General features: G+C 36.0%; 1 protein-coding gene across 3 annotated transcripts in view; it reads right to left on the bottom strand.

The window, feature by feature from the left end:
* The window catches only part of CTNNA3 (catenin alpha 3), a 1,800,030-nt gene that overhangs the window by 640,047 nt on the left and 1,134,051 nt on the right, over positions 1-25,932 (bottom strand). For all 3 annotated transcript variants that reach the window (XM_078077659.1, XM_078077660.1, XM_078077661.1), the window contains one exon: positions 25,107-25,199. In XM_078077659.1, the coding sequence (XP_077933785.1) occupies positions 25,107-25,199 (93 nt within the window). The remainder of the gene's footprint in view (positions 1-25,106; positions 25,200-25,932) is intronic.

Genomic DNA, 25,932 nt, shown 5'->3' with positions numbered 1-25,932 from the left:
AAGGGAAGAGAAGAAATGAACTAAACTCTTTTAGAGTCCTACACCAATCCTGTGAGGTAAATATCACTACCTCTTTCTTTATGAAAACAGGAGGCTCAGAAAAATTAAGCTTTTTGGAGTTAAGCTATCTTGTGCCAAAGCCATGTTTCTTACACAGGTAAAAAACACTAGGGTAGGCATTCATCCCAGGTCTGTGTACCTCTGAAATCCACTTCATGGCTGCACAACTGAGAGTTCTGCTCAAAAGATTTAAACATTATTAATAATAATAGGCAAAAATTCCTGTGTCCCTGACACCGTGCAAACTTCTTCCCCCAAACCAAAAATAATAATAGTTGCAATTGTTTGAGCACTCACCATTTGCCTGGCTCCTCTTAATACATCTTCACGATGCTGGTCAAGTTTTATATTATCCTCGTTCTGTAAAATAACTTGCCCCAAACCTGACAGCTAACAAGAGGCAGAAGCAGAATTTGTACCAGTTCTCTATGAACTCCAAAGCCCCTGCTTCCCCACTATTCCATTCTGCCTCCCCTCCACAAAGTTCTCTTAACACCCTTTGAGTTCAGCTGGTAGGAATTACTTCTGTTTTCAATGAGGAAATAGGCTCAGAGAGAATGCTACTGCTAACTAGTATATAACTAGTATATGGCCAGGCAGGGATTCAAACTCAGGTCAGTCTGACTTCCCAAGCCTCTTGCCACTGGACCCTGTGGACAAGGGTAATGAAAGAGAATGAAAAATGGGCACCCCTCAAAACAACAGATCTGTACTTTAAAATCTGTCATCACAGCTGTAGAATCAAATCTTTGGAGCCTTGAACCAGGCTGAAGATATCCTGAAATATATCCTTGTGAAAATAACTGTGTGTGTGGTTGCTGAGTATATTGGAGTTCAGCTGGACACCTCACCTATTAGAAGGTGCTAGGCTGCAGTGGGCACAATGGCAAAGGAATCCCATCAGAAAATGCAGAGAAGGTGTGGGAGCAAGCCTAGCACAAAGCGGTGTGCCTGTTGATGAGAGAAATCACGCCTACTTTGCCCACAGGTGGTTGCATCTGGTGTAATCCAGTACTGTGGTTCTCGATCTTCAGTATGGACAAGGATCACCTGGGAGCTTGTTAACACTATAGTTTTAGTGCTACCTTATTCTGACCCAATAAGCCTGGAGTGATGCCTAGGAATCTGCATTTTACAAACATTCCAATTCATTCTGATGTGAATGGGCTGTGGACTTCATTTTGAGGACCCTGATCTAGCCCATGGGGGAATCTTTGGGTGAAGCTGACAACATCATGCTTAAGTCTGGTCAGAAAATAAAAGTCAATGCAAGATAGAAGTTAAGGTCTTAGAAGTCGGGGAATTGAACTTCTCTATATTCCTGTTTATACTGCACACATACACTATAGATTGTTAGAGTCTGGAAGAAGCACACTCAGAGAGAGAGAGAGAGAGAAATGCAAGAACAAAACAAAACATCTTGCAGGGAATTATTTCACTTTGTTTACCAGAAAACATTTATTTTCCCCCCTATATTATCACAACTTATTTAATGAGTTATTTCCTAGTCAAATTCCCAATGACCAAGATAGTCAATCTTTTAGTACAGGTTGGCTGGCAACAAATTCTTTTAGTTTTCCTTCAACCTAGAATGCCTTGATTTCCCCTTTATTCTTGAAGAATATTTTTACTGGATGTAGGATACTGTGTCAGCAGTTCTTTTCTTTCAGCACTTAAAAAATGTTGCATCATTTTCTGCTGGTCTTCATGGTTTGTGGTGAGAAATCCAGGGTCATTTGAACCGTTTTTCCTCTGTATGTACTGTGATGTCTCTCCCTGGCTGCTTTATTTATTTTTTTTCTTTGTCTTTAGTTTTCAGAAGTTTGACTATAATGTGGCTTGGTGTGGGTTCTTTGGGTTTACCATGTTTAAAGGTTTTACCAGCTTCTTGTATCTGTAAGTTTGGGGGGCTTTGGCCAAATGTGGGAAGTTTTTGTTTAGTACTTCTTCAAATGATTTTTTTTTTTAAGATTTTATTTATTTGGGAAAGAGAGAAAGTGGGAGGGGAAGGGCCAAAGGGGAGGGAGAGGGAGAGAATCTCAAGTAGACTACATGCTGAGCAGGAAGCCTGATGTGGGGCTTGATCTCACAACCCTGAGATCATGACTGAGCTGAAACCAAGAGTCCGATGCTTAACCGATTGTGCCACCCAGGAGCCCCAAATGATTTTTAAGCTCTGCCCTTTTTCTCCTCTCCTAGAGTTCCAAGGACACAAATGTTAGATCCTTTGTTACAGTCTCACATGTTCCTAAGACTCTGTGTCTGTGTGAATTCGTGTGTGTGTGTGTGTGTGTGTGTGTGTGTGTGTGTGTGTGTGTTCTGTGTGTGTTTTCAGTCTGTTTACTCCCTGTTGTTCAGATTGGGTGATTTCTGTAGTTTTATCTTTCAGTTGACTGATTCTTTTCCCTGTCTCTTCCATTTTGCTCTTGAGCCCATCTATTAAGTTTCATTCTTTTTTTTTTTTTTTTAATTTCAGGTATTGGAATTTTCAGTTCTAATACTTCTATTTATTCTTTATATCTTTTATTTCTTTGCTTAGACTTAATATTTTTTCATTTGTTCAAGGGTATTCGTGATTATTCCTTTATCTTTGTAACATCTTCTTTAAAATATTTGTCAGGTAATTCTAACATCTCTATCATCCCAGTGCTGACTTTATTGAGTATTTTTTCATTCAGTTTGAGAGTTTCCTGGCTCATGGTATGACAAGTGATTTTTGAATGAAACCTACATATTTTGATTATTGTGTTATGAGATGGGATTTTAAAATTTCTGTTTTAGCTGGCTTTCTCTAAAACTGCTCTGGCAAGGGAAGTGGGGGACCACTGTCTCATTACTGCCAGTCACAAACTGTTACCTGAATATAAAAGCATAGGTTCCACACTCAGTTTCCAGTGCTACCCAAAGAGGGGCTCCTTGTTACTGCTGAGCAAGAGTGGGAGCTCTGGCTCTCATGTCATCCTCCATAGATACCTCTCTGACTGGGAGGGGTGGGAGCATCTTGTTATTGCTTTCCACATGGCCTCTACTAATACCATGGGGAGAGATATGCCTCAGTAAAGTTAGATGATAGTGAAAGTCATGATTCTTTAGTACTTCTCCTCTATGAACACCCTGCTGGGATAAGGGATACCTCGTTATTGGTGGGTAGACATAAAGTACTGATTTTCCACATGGTCTCAACTGACAACATGGCAGTGAGGGGGAGAGAAAGGGGGAACCTCATTAATGCCAGGTGGTGTTGAAATCCTGGCTCCCTACTCAACATTTTCTGACACTACACTGGCAAGGGTTGGGGTACTTTCTTACAGCCTGGCATTTGTGGAAATCTAGGCTCCCCACTTGGCCTTTACTGGTATGGGTGGAATGGGGCCACCATTTATTCTGTTTTTTTTGTTTATTTGTTTTTTAAAGCTGGAGTAAATTGGTTTTTGTCTAAGAGTTTTCTGCCTTGCTTGGCTGTCCCTTTTCTGGGTCTTTGGCAAAACAAACAAACAAAAACAAACAAGATCCCTTTTATTGCAATTTGTATATTCTTGTCTGTCTATGACCATTGGTGTTTCTGGGTTGTTGGCTTCTTCAGCCCCGAGTATATGCTATCTGAGATAAAAGAAAAACCTGGAGATCTTACCATCATGTCATTCCTTTGGACTCATGGTCCCTAGCCAGTCTGCCTTCTATTCTCCACTTTTCAGAGTCTTCTTACATTTGCTTTATATATAATGTTTAGGGTGTATAGTTGCACAGAATGTAAATATGGAAAATATGTCTACTCCATCTTTTCTGGAACAGAGCCACTCTGGCTGGACAATTCTGATGAATTACTTCAATATCTATTCTACAACTTCTTGATTATCGATGAAGACACCACTATAGGCTCTGACAGTAGTCGGTCAGTAAACATTAGCAGATTTTAAATTTTATTCTGATCTGTTATCAGGGAAAAAAATTAAAATAAAGGAGGAAAGAAACCCTCAAAGTCATGGCTTTTCTATGAATTTCTTTCTTAGTACATGGAACCCAGTAATTGGTTCCCATAAGTGAACTCAGTTTTCTTTCTAGTTTTCATTGTTTCATTCAACAAACATTTGTTGGGAGCCATGTGAAGAATCCTAATAATAGCAGACAAGGTCTAGGTCATACTTTGCCTCTTTTCTTCTCTCTTCTACCCTGGGTCTTCATACTATGTTATATGTCAGCTTATTATAAGTCTTCTCTAATAAGCTATAGGCGTCTTGAGGGCAGAGACTCTGAGTTTGTGGCATCATTCCCAAGCTTATCATCTTATACAGAATGATTTCAACAAATCTTTGTCATATGGATGAATAAAGAGAGAGACAGAGACCGAGACTGAGAGAAACTCTTCTTTTAAGGTAACTAGCTAAATCCATAGGCCAGATTCATCCTGCTAATGTAATTCTCAAGCATCTGCAACTTAGCATGCTTCCTTATTACATTAATTGAGGGCAGGCTGATATTGAGTATGGGCTTAAAGATTAACCAGTTAGCATATTGACCTTTTTCATTTACCTCATTATCCTATTAATCCATTCATAAGCCAAAAATCGGACACGCAAGAAGGGGAAGAATATGAGCATTTCTGGATGGGGAAAAAGTAAAGTTCTTGAGTATCAAATAGTATGGGCATGAATCTTGGATAATCCATGGCACAAAATTTGATCTGTACTTTTAAGGATAAACAAGGCAAAAATATATTATAAATGTACCAACTTAGTTATAGGGATTAGGGTGGGAGGTCTATAGAAATGAAAAAAGACCTTTGTCTGAAGTAAGTTGTATCAATTAAGTTGCTTTTGGTTGCAAGCAGAAATTAACTACAATGGATTAACAACTAAATAAATTTGTTAGCTCATGTAACTGAAATGATTCTAGTTATGAGTAGATTGCAAGTGAGGACTGATCAAGCAGTTCAACAATGTCACTGAAGTCTTTTTTTTCCCCCCTGATTTCCACTGTGTTTTTGGAATTTTGCTTTGTATTTAAGTTGGTTTTCTTTATGGTTTTAGGAAGGCTGCCAGTAGTTCTTAGGTTTATTAAGTGTCCTAGATCACATCACATTCAGAGACAGGGAGGAAGGGAGGGCAGGAGGGGAGGGGAGGAAGGGACAGAGGGGAGAGGGAAGGGAAGGGAAAGAGGAGAGGGGAGGGAACTCCCTCAGCTACCTAATAACACCCTTCTATTTTACTTTGAGTATGGCGATATATATCACATGCCCAATAGGGAATTGTGGTTTGTCATTCAGTAGCCTCACCTCCAAATGCAAGTAAGGAAAGGGGTGGAATGGATGTGGGAGAAAATTGACAATATTTTCTACATCAACATTTTCTGTTTTAGAATAAATACCCAATGGTTGTTGTTCCACATATCATTGTACACTAACATTAGCAGAGATTTCTCCCTAGTGTAGGAAACTAGAATACTTGTGTAACTGGATTTAATCAGTCAATGATGAAAGCAGAGATTCCTTTTTACTATTTTCAAGAGTAGATATGTGCTTTTAATTAAGAAATAGTATACAAGTTAAGATGTGTTAATATTAACAGAAATAATGGCAGTTGTTTATTCTAAAACAGATGGCTTAACATACTTTGACTCATCATTTGTTTCCATTGTTTTTGTATTTAGCTGAGAACATTTAGGGGGAAAAACAGTTTTAATCAGATTAAAAGAGGAACCATCCCACATGTTTCATTGGGAATGAAGCAAGTGGGCTTAGTGTGTTATGATACATGAATTGCTTTTGAAATTCCCATAAATGTTTCCCTAACTCTCTCCCCACATTCTCTCTCTCTTTAACACAAAGTAGAACCAAATGAATTACTTTCTTCTTAAGGTATGCAAAAAATACTGAAAGGAGTAATTTTGAAGAAAAAATATTGAGTAGTTATAAAATATGTTTAAATAATATTTAAGGTTGTGAACTGATGATTCAAGAATTAGTCAAATTGCAGTCAAATAAAGATATTTATGTGTTTACAATGTTATACTGGTATGAATTTTTACTAAGTTAAACACTTCCTGAAAATATAGAATTTAAGATCCACAGGGGATCTTAGATATTTAGTTCAAATTCACCCACTTACAAAGGAAGGATTAGAGAACCTAAGAGTTTAAGGTTCATGTGACTTGCTTAAAGCCACATAGCTAATTAGTGTAGAAGACTAGAGTGCCCATTTCCATACTGGAAGCCCACTGCTCTTTCTACTTTTGACATACATTTTGACATACATGAAATATGAAATACAAGACAACTAGATACCAACAAAAGATATGTTACATATCTCATTTTGAGAAAAAAATGAACTCTAGATTATTCTACCATTTATTAAGTGTATATCTAAAACCATATACATCTATCCAGATGCAAAACTACTGATTATTATTATGTTAAAACAAAATAAAACAAAAACAAAACAAAATAGTGAATAAGCAAAATGTATAGAAATGAGGAAAATGAATCAGAAAGCCAGTCATATTTGATTCAGTGAGTCCAGTTTCATGTACTAAAATTGCTACTGTATTTATTTCAGTGAGTCCAGTTTCATGTACTAAAATTGCTACTGTATTTATTTTTTAACATGGTCATGTAACATATGGAGATAATGCTAAAATTAGGTATAGTTTGTCATACTTCTAACAAGGAAGAAAAGAACAGTATTAAGGAACAGTAATTATAAAGGCCATAAAAAAATATATCATTAATTGATGGATTTGATTAACAGAGAAAGGTAGAAAAATGGTTTATATATGTGCACATATGAAAAGAGATGGCATTGATAATATATTTGAAGCACTTACATTTTTCATGTAAGCTAGAGAGTTAGTTCTGCATGCAGAAAACAATTTAATACAGCTTATAATTGAGTGGGAGTGATTTTAAATGAGAATTATTTTTCTGTCTTTTCTTTTTTTAAAAAAATATTTTATTTATTTATTTGTCAGAGAGAGAGAGCTAGAGAGAGAGAGAGCACAAGCAGGGGGAAGGGCAGGCGGAGGAAGAAGCAGGCTCCCAGTTGAGCAAGGAGCCCGATGCAGGACTTGATTCCAGGACCCTGGGATCATGACTGGAGCTGAAGGCAGACACTTAACCGACTGAGCCACCCAGGCGTCTCTCTGTCTTTTCTTATTAAGAAAATCGAAACAATAGTTTTGTCCTATTTTGCTGACAGTGGTTTCTGCAATGTGATTGCTGCTCAAGTAGGAGAGAATAGAATATCATCTGTATCATTTTAAGAACTTAAGTTGGCTCCTAAAAATGTTTATAATTACCCTTGCAAAAGACACCCGCCTCAGCAGGTTGGAAAATTACCCATTGGTCAACAAATGTTTATCGAAACCCAGTTATTTGTTCAGAACGGTACTGAGTGGGACATAAAACATAAGGTTTCCCCCTCCCCCATTGGGGCCTTTCTGTAGAAGGAGGGATGTTGGAGAATAATATCAATGCATTTAGACAGAAGAATAAGTGTTTTAATTATTAAATATGGTCCATCAGTGTAATTACATATCAGAAGGGGGGGGGAGATCATTTTGAATAAGAGCAGCCTGAAGGCAAATGAAAGATAATAAAATCCCAGAATCTTTAAAGATGAAAAATACTTTCCTTGATCATGTTCAATGATAAGTTGCTTATTTCTTGAGGCTGCCCATTCCACTGTTGAACTGCTCTGATTCCAGGAAAGTTTCTCTTTACACTGAGCTGAAATATACCCCTCTTTAATTTCCATCCATCCACCTATCTTCAGCTTTCAGCTGCTCCAGCCCTTCCATGTGGCAGGATTTCAATGCAAGTAATAATATTTCCACTCAATATTCTGTCCATATCCTGTCAACTATGATAAAGATACCATCCTGGTATTTGTCATTTGATGCTGTATAATTTGTCAAAATCCTCTTAATATAATATCCAAAAAATGACACAATACTCCACATAAGTATTGGCTAGTGAGAATACACAGGGAAAATTATTTTCCTTCATCTGGATGTTATATTTCTACAATGCAAAATAAGAGTATGTTAGTTTTATTTGTACCTATATCACCATATCAGCTCTTACTGAGTTTTAGGGAGTTTTATTTGACCTCTCCCATGAACGCAGTCAAGTAAATTCTGCAAGAACTTATAAATACAAAGGATGTATTTAATTTGAATATAGATTTTATAGTCATTGCTGTTAAATGTGTCTTGTTGATTTTTGACTCATTCTTCTAGCTTGGTAAGATATGGTGACTCATGACTTGATCATTCATAACATGAGCTTTTTCTCCCAGATTTATGTTAACCACAGATTTAATAAATTAAATTACTGGGTTTTCAAGGTACCCATACAATAATATCTCTTCATATAATGTAAGGAAAATGCTTATTACAGAATTTAGAAAATAGTAGATGTTCAATAAATGTTAGATCTTTTCCTTTCTTTAAAATAATTATTTCAAAAGGCCATAAACAAGTACAGAACTTTCTTCAGGATAAAATTGATCTCCTTACTAAAGCCCTTTGTGTTAACCTGCTGCAATTTTCCCTAATTACACTAACACTCAGTCTCCATTTTTCTGTCTGGGGTACAAAGAGGCAGAGACCTTGTCAAATACATATTGGTAAAATATACCTTGAGTTGGAATGTGTAGAATAGACAGAATGCATATGGAGGATCAAGAGGGATGGAATGAAATAGATGCAAGTTAGGTACCCACAGGGTTATGAACAAAAGCCTACTCACAGGAACAGAAAACATGGATTCAAAAGAGGAAGGGATGGATATATATTGTGAGGGGGTTAAGCACCTGGTAATTAAAAAAAAAAAAAAAAAAAAAAAAGGACTGTGTTTTAAAACATGAAAGGGAGACTGGAATTGATACAGGAGGCAATAGCAGCCATTGGAGAAACTTGTCTGAGATAGGATGAGAGAAGTGGGAAAAACCAGAGTCTTGACAAGGTAATTATTAGATACATAAGAGAAGATTGCCATGGGGAGAAGCTATGACAATAATGGAGGCCAGAAGTAATGAACATCTAGATTAAAGAAATGGTAATGGTAGTGGAATGAACATTGTGACTTATAAATTCACTGCTTTTAGGAGATTAAGATAAATTGAAAGAGAATTTTGAAGACAGTACACTTAAGAAATATGTAAGGGGAAGGGGAGAACATTTGAGAATTATGACAGAATAAAACAAATTTAGTTCTCTTAACTCTCAAAGTGTGGTCCCCAAATCAATGGCGTCAGCATCAACTGAGAACTCGTTAGAAAAGCAACTCACGGGGTGCCTGCATGGCTCGGTTGGTTGGGCATCCAACCCTTGGTTTCGGCTCAGGTGGTGATCTCATGTCTCGTAGGACTGAACCCCACACTGGAATCCAAGCTCAGATTCTCTCCCTCCCACAACTCTCTTTCTCTCTCTAAAATAAATAATCTTAAAAAAAATGCAAATTCACAGGCTCTACCCTAGACCTACTGAATTTACCAGTAGTGATAATAAAGCAATGAAGTTTGGGGTGGACGCTGATTTGTAGCATTTGGGGGTTTCTGATTTCTCTGGAATATATACCCCCACCATGGCTAATTTCAAGCTACCAGTACATGCAGTTAGTAAGAATACACACAATCAGCTCTCCAGACACTGTACTAGGCCACTCAAGCACATCACTGTCCCAGGTCAATCTGTAGCATGCATCAAATCATCTGGAAGACATGTCAGAACACAGGTCGGCCACAATTACCAGGGCTTCTAATTTAGTAGGTCTAAGGTGGGACTTAAATACTTTCATTTCTAGTAAGTTCCCAGGTGGTACTGATACTGATGGTCTGAGGACCACACTTTGAGAATCACAGCCTTAAGGGTCCCTTGCACCACTTTATTCAGAAATTTAATTAACATACAGGAAGTCTTAATTACTAAAGTCCTATTCAATCAAATGTCTACTACATCTGTTTGTGACCAAAATCCAAAGAATAGTTTTCAGTCCTCATCTTCCCACTTGAATCTCAAGCAACAACTGACGTAGGTTAAACACTTACTTTTTAAAACCCCAGTTCTCTACTTTTCCACTCTCCCACAGTCTCATGGTTTTCTTCTTGCTTCTCTGGCAATTTTTTCTCAGTTGCTTTTCGTGGGTTTCTCCTTGTCTGCCATTAGCTGAATGCTGGAGTGCCCCATAATTCTAGCCTTCCTTCTTTCCTCTTCTGAGGGCTGAATTCTCCTATAATATATCATCCCATCCACCGATTTTAAACATCATCTATATGTTGACAGTTCCCAGCCCTCCTGTCTAAACCTCCTCTCTGGACTTCACATTAGATATTTCTCCTCCACCTGACATTTATACTTTTCTCATACTTAATATTGCTTAAATAGAACTCACCCCTCTGCTATGACATCTCCCCAAATCTTTCCCAGTTCAGTAAATGGCACCACTGTTCACTCTGACGCTTAAACCTTAACTCCCCAAGCCCATCCCTGATTGTGCTCTTTTCTCACCTATGGCATCCAATAAACCCTATAACCACTATTTCCAAAACATTTTCTTACTATTATAGGTTTCACTATCCCCACAATCACCACCATAGGTTAAGCCTTATCATTCTTTCTTAGATAACTGTAACAACCTCCTAATTCATGACTTCTTCCACTCTTGGTCCCCTGTAATCCATGTGCCATACATCAGCCACTAATCTGATCAAATTCCTACAGCAGTACTGCATTACCTCCATAGCCTGGCCCTACATGATCTAGTCCCTGCTCTCTCCTTCCCCAACCCTACACCTCTTCACTCAAAACAGGTAGAGTTCATTCCTATCTGAAGGCTTTTGTACTTGTTTCTTCTTCGTGCAAAGGTCTTCCTCCAGGATTTTACATGACTCATGCCTTCTTGCTATAAAACTATCAAATGTCACCTCCGCATCAAGGTATTTTTTGTCCCTAATCTCCTTCTAGCTCATAACTTCTCTGACTTTCCTCATAGTGTAGCATGCAGCATGGTGGGTTAGAAAACCAGACTTCCTAGGCTCGAGTCTTAACGTTCCAGCTTCTCTCTCTGACTTGGCAGGTTACATGAATTGTGGGTTTGTTTTTGTTTTTATTTTTGAATTTCAGTTTCCTCATCTTTAAAAATGTATAAATAATAGTATCTGTCACTTAGGTTTCTCGTGAGGATTAAATGAGCTAATATATAAAAAGTATTTGAAGCAGTCTAGCATATACAAGAGTTACATAAATGTTAGCTATTATTACCCAAAAATATCTTGTTTATGTATTTGTTTTCACATTTATTATCCCCAGCTCTCATATAGAATGGAAGCTCCAAAAGGATAGGCACTTTGACTATTGTGTTTGCTACAGTATCCTCAATGCCTAGAAAAGAAGCAGGTACTCAGTAAACATATGTGGAATGAATGGATGAATCTTCTGTTAAGTAGTGTAACTCCCCCCAAAAAAACCAGTATCCAGGGACCTACATACAATGAAGTTAAAAACCATGCCTCCCAAAGAGATGTTTCTATTTGCTTATGATAACTCTTTTTTAGAAAGCCTACAAACAACTACAACAAGTGATCTCACCTCAGTCATACTTGTTCATAATGGCTTTCAAATCTTTGTCTTTGCATTTCATGATTTATAAAAAACATCTGGCAAAAATGAAAATCATAATAATTATGTATTGGCAGTTGACAGTATACTAAGCACAGAGAAATAAGGTTTCACTAGGAAGATGGCTGTCATCTCTTTATTAACTTACCAGCAAAGCTTGGCTAATAGGCACTTTCCTCCCAGGTCATAGATGTATTTGCTTAAGAGCACAACCATGAATTCTTCCTGGAATGCTGACAGGCAGTTTTGCACTCATAAGCTGTGATAAGTCCCTTAGATTTCTGACTCATTTCCCCTGGGTGGCCTTGCATTACAATCTGCTTTCAGAGCTGAGGTCCTTTCTCTCTGATTGGTATCAAAGCTATTTGGAGACCAAAGCCTCTTTCCTTAAAATGGTTTGCCTCACTATTGTATTATCCATAAAATATCTCTTTATACACAATACTGCTTGGAAGGGGCACCTGAGTGGCTCAGTTGGTTAAGAGTCCGACTCTTGATTTCAGTTTAGGTCAGAAAAGAAAAGAAAAGAAAAGAAAAGAAAGAAACAAAGAAAGAAAGAAAGAAGAAAGGAAGGAAGGAAGGAAGGAAGGAAAGAAAAAGAAAGAAAGAAAGAAAGAAAGAAAGAAAGAAAGAAAGAAAGAAAGAAAGAAAGAAAGAAAGAAGAAAGCAAGAAAGCAAGAAGGAAGGAAGGAAGGAAGGAAGGAAAGAAAGAAAGAAAGAAAGAAAGAAAGGAAAGAAAGAAAGAAAGAAAGAAAGAAAGAAAGAAAGAAAGAAAGAAAGAAAAAGAAAGAAAGACGGAAAGGAAGGAAGGAAGAAAGAAAGAAAGAAAGAAAGAAAGAAAGAAAGAAAGAAAGAAAGAAAGAAAGAAAGAAAGAAAGAGAAAGAAAGAAAGAAAGAAAAAAGAAAAAGTCTAATAATTCTTGCATCACAAGACTGTTGCAAGAATTAAGTATAACCCCAGTAAAGCACCAGCCATATCACAAATGGAGGAGAGATAGCCATCGCTTCCTCAAAGGACTTTGTTACCAAGTGCACACATGTACCCTGCACAGAAGGTGTGATGTGCATATGTTCAGAAGTAGATTCAGAACTTGAATGTCGCTTTCAAAGAACAGGGATTGGAGGGGGAAAAAGTATGTTATTTTGTGAGGTATTTCACTTATGTTGTCTTCCACTAGGCAAACAATATAATTTTGTTGTGGCATAAATACATGATTTTATTTCCAAAAGAGTAGGACAAAACAAAGATTAAGTTTACTTTTAAAACTATAAACTATGCAATGTCATAATGATACCTTGCTACTTACTAGAAACAACATTCTGACTCCTAAGTTCTCCAGCCAAGCTCATTCTATCTCACGGAGCAATGATCTTACAGCTTCTGGATCTCAACATAGTCCTGTTTCACTCCTCTGGATCTGATTTCTTCTGCACACTGCCTTTTATACTGAGCACATGTGATAATGGTATGTCTGCTGAATTTGTTTCTAATTCTCCTTATCCCATTCTCCCTAGGTGACCCAAAATGACACAGTATTTTATTTTATCGAACACTGTCAGCATAGGCAGCTTTAGAACAGAAACTATAAAATTAAAAAATAATAATTGTTGGTCTACATATATGTTTTTCACATTTATTCTTAAGTCTCTTCCATTGCTCTTCTAAAATTGATGTCCCCAGGTAATTGTCCTACCAAGTCTATATTCCAAGAGACTGGGAGTCAACTGCCAGTCCCAAATTTCTGGTTCAGTGTGGATCCGGAATTGGAACACTCTCCCCTTGAAGAGAAGGCCGTAAACCCCTCTGAAACTAAATTGGAATATTGAGGTTAGTGGAAATGTCATTTACAACACATACAATGAGAGCTCAGAGCTTTTACTTATAGAACTATAATTTGGAGCCTTGGTCATAGCACATGAGCAGGATAAATGATTGCTTATTTTGTATAAGGTGCTTTAGTCATAAGTTGTTATGACAGGGTATAGAAGTTTTCAGGATATCTGGTTATAGGTAATTTTCATTTAATCCTCAAAACAAAGTTCTTGAGAGGAACAGTCATAGATATTCTCCATTTGGTTAAATATCCTGGCACTGACAGATATTTTATTTTAGACTCACGTTTAAAATAACATTTAAAAGTAATGTGACCACCCAAATATTTTCAGCACTAATATTACCTTCTGAATCGAATAGTGATATCTGAAGTTCTAAATATATTTATTTTATTTTATTTTTTAAATGTAAATCACATTTTATTTTGTCATCAGAGGTAATTAAATTTGATACATACCCTCTATAAGTGTTTTAGATGGAAGTTTTTTTTTTTTTTTTTAGTGTTCAACAATTCATTAGTTGCATATAACACACAGTGCTCATCACAACTGTGCCCAGATTTTTTTTTAAATCTATGTATTTAAGGATGCCTGGGTGGCTCAGTTGGTTAAGCATCTGCCTTCGGCTCAGGTCATGATCCTGGGGTCCTGGGATCGAATCCCAGCTCTTTGCTCAGCGTCTGCTTCTCCCTCTGCCTGCTCTGCCTGCGGCTCCCCCTGCTTGTGTTCTCTCTCTCTCTCTGACAATTAAATAAATAAAATCTTTAAAATAAATAAATCAATCTATGTATTTAAGATTCATGTGTTAATCCCCTGCAAATTCAGAACACCTTACTTATTACTTATCAAAAATCTGCGATAGCTCTTATTAATATTTAGCTTTATAAGCCTGACCTACCTGAATAAAAACATTCTTTAGAGAACACTGCTAAATTGCTTAAAAACTTAATGCACAGAATAGGTTCTGGAGATGAAAAGCAATATTGAAAAATAACTGGTAGTAAAGGTATGGTAAATTCTGAGGTAAAAGTCTGTGAAGTAGGACTCTCCAGTGTTTTTCTTTTCTACAATTAAGTTTACTTTTTAATTCACTGGGGAAATAAAATCTTTCCTTTTCCATGATGCCACCACAACCTCTTTTGTTAAGATCACAGTGATTTCCTAATTTCCAGCTCCACCTGAGCCTTGCCAGTATTCATCCCACTGGACCTCTCTGGAGCACAGCCATTGCTGTCCACCATGCTGACATGTTCCACTTGCGAGGCTGCCGCCAAGCCACACATTCCTGCCTTTCTTCCTGCTTTGATGATTGTTCTTTCTCAGGTTCTTCCTCTTCTCTCCTAGATGGATTTTCTTAAGATTCTACTTTTGACCCTTTCATTTTCTCTTGCTCTTTGGCAATCTTGCCCTACATGAAAGTGTTCCAACCATCATCTCTATATGCATGGCCACCATACCTAGCTATTATAGCTCAGCTTCTTGAATGTGTTTGCTATAATCTTAACTTTATGTTGAAAGTAACTTAAATATATTTAAAGCGCTACCTGAATATTTTGGTAGTGCTTTAAATATATTAATTCTGTCCTAAGGTGACTCCTCTTTTATTGTATTTCCAATTTCTCCCAAAAAAACAAAAAACAAAAAACAAAAAAACAAAAAAAACATGATCTTCCCAGGTGCCAGGCTAAATAAATCCTCAAATTTATCCTCTTTTGCCTCCATCATTACTATAATCTCATGTTGTTTTCAATTTCTGGTCAATTTATATAGTCTACTTACAATGTGTCCTATCTTATAAATTTTTATTCCTGTATCCCTTATTCAAATTCTGGCTTTTGTATATAATACTCTATAATCTCTTCACTGGTCCTGCCTATCCATTTTCCATTCAGTTGACACAGTTTCCAGATAATTTCCCAGGAAACACAGCTGTGATAATGTCACTCTTCTACTCAAAACCTATCATGACTTGCCATCCTCTACTAAATTCCAAATCTAAATTCCTTCACTTAGAAGTAAGGACTAAGGCCTATATTTCAATTGTGTATCCAACATCTCCCTTTTCCACAGCCCATGGCCTCCCACTTTTTCTCACATGGGGCAGTATCCCCTAGGAGGAACTTGGAAATGTGTGAAGGCATTTTCCGTTATCACAGAAACTGAGCTGGGAGGTGGTGGTTGTGTATTTAGTGCCCCAGATTCTGAATTTTCTGGCAGGCAGATCCCCACTGTTGTGTCTCACACAACAAAGAATTATTCCACGGAAAATGTCAAGAGCTTTCCTGTTAAGAAACAATGTAGCTTACACAGATCCAGTTACTCATTTTTAAAATTTCTCTTATATGCTTTTCCATCTTCTTTGCCTAGAATGCCCTTTTCATATTTTCCCAAATGTTCAAATCTGGCTTATCCTTTAAGGCCTATAGAATATGTCACTTTTCTGAGAGCCCTCCCTGAATCCCCTAACTGACATGAATCTTTAACTCCCACAGCATTTCAAAATATCCTTCTCTAATAACATTTTCATTTTTACCTGGATGATACATTTTCCCTTCTCACTGGAAACAATGTAAGCAAAGCTCCATCTTTGTTTTCCTCCATAACTAGACCATTGTCTGGGCTGGTACAGGTTATTTATACTCATGTGCTTACTATCACAGCACATACCATGAGTGTAAATCAGGGCTCCAGCATAGTCTCTGTTTTGTGATTAATTTAGAAATTCTTGCCTCAGCCTGCATACTAAATCATACTTAGTCCTGGCTACTTATTTCAAGTCATTATCTAATTTGTGACCTCACTTCCCCACTTGAATTTAATGTCTATGACTTCTCTTCCACAACTCTGTCTCTTCTTCTAGGACACAACACCTCAGATTTTCTTAGATAAAGCCCCTTCTCAATGAACTCAGAACTTATTCCTCAGACTCGCTTTACTGGGTACCCCATGAATCCCTAATTCCTGCCCCTGGCTCACCCTAGATTCATGGGTTCTCCAAGTAGGTGGTCAGCAAATATTTTTTGAATGAAGATATCCTTGGTGTGAGTGGAAGGGAGTGGCTGATTACATAATTGGGACAGGATGCAAAACAACGATAGTACAATAACACAGAGCTTAATTTACAGCTTGGAAAGCAATTGTGTTCATAGCTGCATTCAGTAACAGTCTCCTCACATAAATATCATGGCATCACCAGGAAAAGACTGATCCTGGTTTTCCACTCTGAAATCACCCTAGACGGTCTTGAGAATCAACCATTCAATCATAATCAGCTTCTTTAAAAAATGATCACTTAATTTTAGCCTTCTTATTGTCTTGTATGACTCCTGGTTTCCAAAATCTTTTTTTTTTTTTTTTTTTTGCCATTCTCTTAAGAGAAAAGAAATAAATTAGGTATAATTGTAAAAAGCCTGTCACAACACTTATAGGTACACTCTGGGATTCTTAAAGAATATGATTATTTCAAATTGACTATTTGAGTCCTATATCGTTTAGTTGCAAACAAAACATCCATCATCATCATCATCTATAGAAAATGAAAGAAAACATATCTGCTTCCCCAGAGCATGATTCTGAGAAAATTAAGTGCTTTCAATTCATAGATATGACAGTTTCTTGATCACAAAAACAAACAAACAGAATTCCAGACAAATTAGGATATGTTTTTTATTTGAAAGAGATAGCCCGATACCCTTACTGAAATGTGTAACACATCATAACTTAATCAGAACAAGCTGCTATTATAACAAAAGAACCCCGTCCATTCTGGAGGAGATAATGCCAGTCACTTCATATGATTTGCACTTCAAAGAGATAGTGTCATATGGGGACCTTTTATGACTTCAGTTAGAAACTGGGAGTTTCTATACCTCCCAGAGAACAGAAAAGGGTAAGGAATAGTGCTGGTTTTCAGCATCCACTCCCCAGTGTCTACAACACAAAATAAGTTCATGTGGATAGAATCACTCACTTCATAAATATGTACTAAGTACCTACTACGTGTCAGGCATTATTTTTAGGCTACATCAGTGGACCCAAAATTCCTACCCTCATGGAGGTTATATTTTTCCATGTTTAAATATGAATACAGGTGATGTCCACTGCATACCCTCCCCAAGGTACTTTGTTCTTTTTATACTTCACAAACTTCTATGTCTGAGGCAAACTTGACTTTTGTCTTTACTTTTTAACACACTCAATAAACAACCCTTTTAGGAAGTAATTATTGATTTATAATAGGTAACTTGTAAAAATATATCTCCAAGCACATCACTGAAAATAAACTAGATGGCTTTACAAACTGTTTTAGCTTTGTCAAGTCATCATATAACATAGCATTTGATGAGAGGGATAAACAGAAGATATAACAAAGCTGTATTAGATATTGATTCAAACATGACAGTCATTAGAAAACTTAACTTGATTTTGGAAAATCTAAGCACTTGTGAGAGTCTGCCTAATTAAGTATAAGTATATTCACCACAGGGAAAATACCCTAGGTTTTCACCATGTTTTTATTAATTAAGGAATCTTACTGACAAAAAAAAAAAAAAAAAAGCATGATATCTAATACCTCTACCACCCCAATAATAAAATTCTGTTTCTAACATCTTTGACAAGGCACAGCCTATTTGGCTTTTGGTTAAATACTTATTGTGGTTAGGTAATAATTCACTACACTTAAAACAACTCATTGTTTTTCTGCTTAGCCTTTAAATTGCAGGGCCTGAACCGAACATGGCATTCTAGATATGGACAGCCCCAAACCAAGTACACTGGAAATTTCCCCCTATTTCACAAGCTAAGCATCATAATCATTTTAAAGCTATAAGATGGTCCCCATATCATGCTACTGACATATAGTTACCTAAATTAGTACTTTTAATTTTCTGGATTTTTCAGGCCACAAATATTTTTGAAAGAAGTTAAGTAGAGGGGAAAGAGAAGTAACTGACACAGGGTTGGGAAATTTTTATTTTGCTAAGTAAAGAAATAACCATATGAAAAGTTATTACCTACTTTCATTATTATTTCATAAATCAAATGTTTTTGATGAATATCAAACAAGTAGAAAGTACATCAGTTTCTAATAGAAAGTTGAATAAGTTTTACTTTATGAAAAAAGCTGACCTAATTACTGACCTAATTTCAATATACACCATGAAAATGCTTTCATGGACCAGTGTTTGAACTCATTGAACTAGATAGCAAATGCCCCTCTTAATTCCTGATGCCCCAGGTGCTTTTGGTAAGCATTGTTTTCCCTATCCACTCGTACAATAGATTTTATTTAACCTAAAGTCCTGACTTTATATTTACCCTTATTAAATTTAATTTATGAGCTTTGAAACATTAGTCCAAATTATCAACATATTTTAGAAACTTGAATTCTATCTTTCTCATTTTTATTCTATATGTAAATATAAAATGTTTACTTTTAAAATATCCTTCCAAGTCCCTTTTTTTAAAATTTTATTTTATTATGTTATGTTAATCACCATACAATACATCATTAGTTTTTGATGTGGTGATCCACGATTCATTGTTTTCGTATAACACCCAGTGCTCCACGAAGTAGTTCCCTCCTTAATACCCATCACCCGGCTAACCCATCACCCCACCCCCCTCCCCTCTAAAACCCTCAGTTTGTTTTTAAGATAGAATACGCGTTAAGTCCTATAGATAGTTTTATCTTTCCACCAGGTTGAGTTCAAACAACTATGCTATTTCAGAAATGCTATCATTCAGATCACATTTCTCTTCTTTATATAAAGAATCCATTAGAGGATCTCAGGATTGGGCATTAAGAGGCTTGTAGGCAAACTTCTCACCCAAGGCTTGTACTCCTTTTATAATAGCTTGGTCAAATAGTCACTCTCCTTGTGTTTGAATGTCTGTGGCATTGAGAAATTCCAAATTCCTCCTCAACAAAGTCCAATTCCTTTCAGCATAGCTCTGTTAGAGAGCATCTTTCATTCTCTATTGAGACGAAACTTGTATCCTTATAGTTCCTGCTCAGAGACTGTAGAGCTCTACCCCTCAGGAATCTTCAGAACAAGTCTTTTGCATCATAGCCCTTTAAAGATTTGGTGACAGTGACGATGTTCCTTGAAGTCTTACCTTTTCCTTCCTAGAAATTCCCTGTTGCTTTTATGAGTTTTTCATATGACATAGTTTCAAGTCTTGTCACTATTTCTAATATCCTCTGCTATATAGGCTCCAAGTGACAATTCTTTTTAAATGTGACACATGTAAGTGTGCAAGCACTATAGCTCTAGTCCTTGAGGCACAGTAAGAGCCGGGGTGATCCAACTCACTGAAACCTCGGTGAGTTCAGTTGTTTTTAACAAACAGGAATTAAATGTTGCCCTACCAGCTCCTCTTGATCCCGTGTGTTCTCAGCCTGACTTACTCTAGAATCAATCTAGCAATATTTTTAACTGGTTGAGTTTTATTTAGAAATTAATAAAATACCTACTCATGGTTAAATTGAGAGTTCTAAAAGAAATAAAATGAACTATAAAACTATCCTCCTTGTTTTTTGTCTCTGGGCTCACTTTCCTGGAAGTAACTACTGTTAAAATTCTCATGAGAAACTTTTTGAAAATTTTCCTATGACTACACAAACATATGGCTCAATCTATCTCCTCTTTTTTTTTTTTTCACATAAATGGGATAATATACATACTCATTTGAAATTTGCCTTTTTTACTTATCTTGGGTATCTTCCATACCAAAACATATATTGAGCTGACTTACTACTTGACACAGTTCTTAACACTCTCTGCTAACAGGCATGTAGGTTGGTTCCAGCTTTTGTCATTATAAGTCAAGCTGCATAAAAACCTTACTAGACTTCTGTGCAAGTGCACATATATAGCTATACCATAAATTGCTGGAAGTAAATAAGTGAACCTAAATGTATATGCAAAAGTAGAGCTTACACAGATGGGCACTTATACACACACACACACACACACACACACACACACACAAAATTGGGTTACACTCCAGACCCACTAATTCTGAATTTCAGGATGCACTAAATTAAAATACGTACAGTTTAAAGAATAATTTTGAAATATAGAGAAGGTTGAGAGTAAGTTTTAGAATTTATTCTTTGATGAAAAGATGTTAAATCATATTGGGTTTTTTCTGACAGCCATACTGCACTGTTGATTCACATTAAGATTACTATCAACTAAAATCTCTTAGCTTTGGGAAGGGTAAATTTTGCTAAGCCATAACTCTTCCATTCTCTATTTTGTAATTTGTTTCATAGTGCCCAATATATATGGTTTAGTATTTATACCTAATACATTTCATCTGGATACTGAGATTTAGCCATATGGGAAAAAAAGCACTGGGAAATTATTATGTGCAAACTCCCTCAGATGGGAAGGAATGTACTGTATTCTAGAAATAGAAAGGCCAATATGCAGAGACCTAATGAGTGAAAAGGGAAATAATTCAGGGTGGGGCTGGGAGTCAGGCAGTAGGAAGCTTATATAAGTCTGAATAAGACATAAAAAATGTTTGAATTTTACTGTAAAAGCTAAGAAAAGCAATTGCTATTATAAACATCTTTAAAATTTACTTCAGTTTTTAGATAGAAAGTAGGTTAGAGAGATATAAGTATAAGCATGGAAACCATATAAAATGTTACTATGGTCTAAGATAGAGATGATGGTGGTATAGGCTGAGATGCTGACAGATAAGCTGGAGAAAAGTATATAGATTCAAGATAAATATTTTTGATGAAATTGATAGGACTAATTAATGGCTTCAATAGGAAAACAGCCATTAGATATCATTAGAATATAAACTTCACAAGAACAAGGATTTTCATCTGTTTGTTTTCTTTACTATTTACCCTCCAGATACCTAAAGAATACCTACCACATAGTATATGTTCAATAAATATTTACTGAGTGAAGAAAGAAAAACTTCCAGGTTTTTCCCAAGAGCAACCAGGCAAAGAGCCATGCCATTAACTAAAATCAGTAAGACTGAAGAAGTAGCAGAATGAGATGCGAATGGAACAATCAGGAGTTCCATTTTGGCTAAAGTTTTAGATGTCTTCTAGATGTCAAAGTGCAAATGTCAAGACTATATTATATCTGAGTGTGATCTTTAGGGGAGAGATCTGTCCTGGAGAGAAAATTTTGGAAGCCATCAGCATGTAGTCATGGAATTTATTGTACTAAATAATAAAAATCTAAAGAGCCCCTGAAGGACATTTAAAAAAAAGATTGATTATGGAGATACATAAAGCATTTAAAATAACATTTACTAATAAAACATTTATTAATGGAAAGACTCAGTATCTTGAAGAGCCATTACTCCTAAAATAATCTAAAATTCAAGATCTCTTAACAATTTCAACAAAAATTCTAACGTACTTTCATGGAACTTGACAAGTTGATCTTGAAAGTTATATGAACAAGCATAAAGTAAGAGCAATAAACAAACAAATAAAAAACCACCACCAATAACAACAAAAAAACAAGGTGAGCCAATTTGCCTAGAGATATCAGATTTAGTATAAAATCATAATTAAGATACTGCAATACTGATGCAGGTGTAAAGAAATAGACCAGTGGAATAGAATAGAGAGCCCAGAAAATAGAGCTACCCTATGACGCAGCAATTGCACTATTGGGTATTTACCCCAAAGATACAAATGTAGTAATCCAAAGGGGCACCTGCACCCCAATGTTTATAGCAGCAATGTCCACAATAGCCAAACTATGGAAAGAGCCCAGATGTCCATCAAAAGATGAATGGATAAAGAAGATGTGGTATATATATATATATATATATATATATATGGAATACTATGCAGCCATCAAAACATGAAATCTTGCCATTTGCAATGACGTGGATGGAACTAGAGGTTATTATGCTACACGAAATAAGTCAATCATAGAAAGACAATTATCATATGATCTCACTGATATGTGGAATTTGAGAAACAAGGTAGAGTATCATAGGGAAGAGAGGAAAAAATGAAACAAGAGGAAACCAGAGAGGGAGACAAACCATAAGAGACTCTTAATCTTGTGAAATAAACTGAGGGTTGCTGGAATGGGGTGACTGGGTGATGGACATTGGGGAGGGTATGTGTTGTGGTGAGTGCTGTGTATTGTGTAAGACTGATGAACCACAGACCTATACCCCTTAAACAAATAATACATTACATGTTAATAAATAAATAAATAAATAAATGAGAGCCCAGAAGCTTGTATACTTTGAAATGTTTTTTTTTTAAGATTTTATTTATTTATTGGACAGAGAGAGACATAGTGAGAGAGGGAACATAAGCAGAGGGAGTGGGAGAGGGAGAAGCAGGCTTCCTGCTGAGCTGAGAGTCCAATGCGGGACTCAATCCCAGGACCCTGGGATCATGACCTGAGCCAAAGGCAGGCGCTTAATGACTGAGCCACCCAGGCACCCCTGAAATGTATTTTAATTTACCTATCAATCTATATTTACATATGGAATACTAGTAAATAAATTACACATTTGTTATATATGTATTATACATGTATAATGCATTTTATAAAACATGTAGATGTATGCATGTATTACAAATATGTATAGTATATACATATATGTGTATACAAATATATATAAAACAATAAAAATGTTTTAAAAAGTGTGTGCATGTGTGTGAGACAATGATAGCATTTTACATAACTTGAGAAAGGATCAACTATTTAATACATGATGGTGGCCCAATGGTTAGCACTGTAAAAAAAAAAAAAAAATCCCTACCTCAGTTAGACATAAAAATAAATTTTAGATGAAGTAAAGATCTAAATGTTAAATAATACTTCAGCCTTTTTGGGGGCGCCTGGGTGGCTCAGTCATTGAGCATCCACCTTGGGCTCAGGTCCTGATCCCAGGGTCCTGGGATCGAGCCCTGCACTGGGCTCCTTGCTCGGGGGGAAGCCTGCTTCTCCCTCTCCCACTCCCCCTGCTTGTGTTCCTGCTCTTACTATCTCTCTCTCTGTCAAATAAATAAAAAAAAAAAAAATACTTCTGCCTTTTTTTTAAAGAAAATGTGAAAACTATGTAACATTTTTGTTGGGAGAATTTCTTAACAAGGCACAAACCAACAAATCATTATACAGGGTAGTTGCTCAATAAATATCTATCGAAGTAATTAAAAGATGGATCATTAAAGTTCCTAAAATCTTCAGTGATCAAAATATTATTTTAAAAGTTAAAAGAAAAGCTATAGTCAACAGAAGATATTTTTTAAAACCTAAACAATCTAGAGGGGAGGGGGTTGGGGGCATGCATTAGCCTGGTGATGGGTATTAAAGAGGGCAAGTACTGAATGGAGCACAGGGTGTTATACGCAAACAATGAATCAAAAACTAATGATGTCATGTATGGTGATTAACATAACAATAAAATAAAATAAAATAAAATAAAATAAAATAAAATAAAAAAACCTAAGCAATGTAATTAAAAAAAAGACAACCTAACTAAAAGTAGCAAAGGATTTAGGCAATTCACAGAATTAGAAAACCAAATGGTTAACAAACATTTGAAAAATGTTCCCTTTAGTAATCAGAAAATTATAAATTAAAACCAATGATATATTTAATACTCTTCAGATTCAAAAGACACTTTAAAAGGTGACAGTATCAAATGCAATCCATAGTATAGAGAAATGCGAACCCTCCTAGACCGCGGAAGGGGAGTATTAATGATTCAACCACTTTAGAGATCCCACGGCAGTATTCCGATTCCTAGTGAGATCTCACAGAAAACTGTCATCAGTTGTGAGATCTCAGTTGCAGGTCTTCTGGACCCCACTTCTCCAGCCAGTTTTTACTTGTTAATCAACATTAAGTCCAAAGGAGGAGTCTCCCTTACTGTTTCCTCAATATTCTTAGAGATGAAATTATCAGTAAGGTAAATCAAGAATTTAATACATACACCACTTTTAGAAAGATGAGAATCTCAGCAGATATCCAGAGACTTGAAATCTCTAATCATTGTTATATTTCACATCCTTACAACATTTGTGATCTTTATGAGGAAGTAATTATCCATATTATCTCTTGATTATTCTAAGACAAGGTGTTTAAGATTGCCCTTAGGTGTATACTGATTCATGGTTCAAGACACTATCCTAGAAATAATTCCCTAAAAATATGTTGCTTTTCAGATAACAAACAAATGAAAACTTCTGAATTGCAGACAAGAAAACATTTCTTGGCTTTTTTCAAACTCATGTCTTCTTTGAATAAAAGAGGGGAAAAGAAGTCATTCCTTTCATATTCTGAGATTTCAAAATTAATAATGACTAAAAATAAAATCGTTGGACAAACCCCTGCTTTGATTTCACACTATACCTTTCTCTCACAAAATTCTGATATGGTCCCTTAGGGAATGTTATAAGAACCAGGTGCTAAGTAAAGAACTTGGTGCTTAGTAAAGAATAAATCATGACCTTAGGACAAGTCATCTTCTGTGTTTAAAATAAATATCTTAATATATTTTCATATATATAAAGGTCCGAAGTATTATATATAATTTTTATAGTTAGTTTAATGGAAGAGACAGCAACTTAGTTATCATACCTGTGGACACAAGGTTTCTAGGTGATTGGCCGCAATTTTGACAATTTTAATTCCATCTTCATTTGTTGACATGGAACAAGCAAGATTTGCCACCTTAAATACAATCCAAAATAACGGAAATTATTTCAGATTATTAAGGAAATGCAGAAACATTTGTTATCCTAAATAAGTTAGAGCATGTACATACGCATTGAAAAATCTCAGTGATAAACAACAGCTTTCTCATAAATGTCACTGCTATCTGTTTTATGGAAGTACTCGGAGAATCTATTAAAACAATTAACAACAAAGGGCTCTAGAAAATTGTTTAAAACAAAAAGGAAGACGGATGAGTGAATCAGTCAACCCTATCCAGTCTCTTGGTATCAATATCTAACCCATAATAAGATGCCAACTATTATGGTTTCCTATAGGACTGGGAAAAAAAAGTTTATCTTTGGATTGAACGCTAACAGGTTCTTGGAATCTCATATAATTATGATTTTTTTAAGTTTGTAATTGTTTTATTATTATTTTTTCATTCCCCAGCAGTCTATCATGCATACTTAAGTTGCATTAAGCATGACTATATCTTTACTCATGTTTTATCCAGCATCAAATATATTACAAAGCTGGACAAATACAAGATAATTAATTTCTTCTTCCTGTTCTTGCTTTTCTACTACAACTTCATGGGCACTGTTTGACATTCCAGCAGTCAATTTGATTCAAGCATTAGTAATACGTAAATTCCCTTATACATTACTCCTTTTGAAACTTGCACTGTTTTCCAGTGAAATGGGTGATCTTTTAAATAATCACCTTAAGGTCCATTACCTAAACCCAG

Source organism: Halichoerus grypus, chromosome 7, assembly GCF_964656455.1.
Source record: "Halichoerus grypus chromosome 7, mHalGry1.hap1.1, whole genome shotgun sequence".
NCBI classification, from domain to species: Eukaryota; Metazoa; Chordata; class Mammalia; order Carnivora; family Phocidae; genus Halichoerus; species Halichoerus grypus.
The sequence above is the reverse complement of the archived record's forward strand: the minus strand, read 5'-3'. Positions and strand labels throughout refer to the sequence as shown.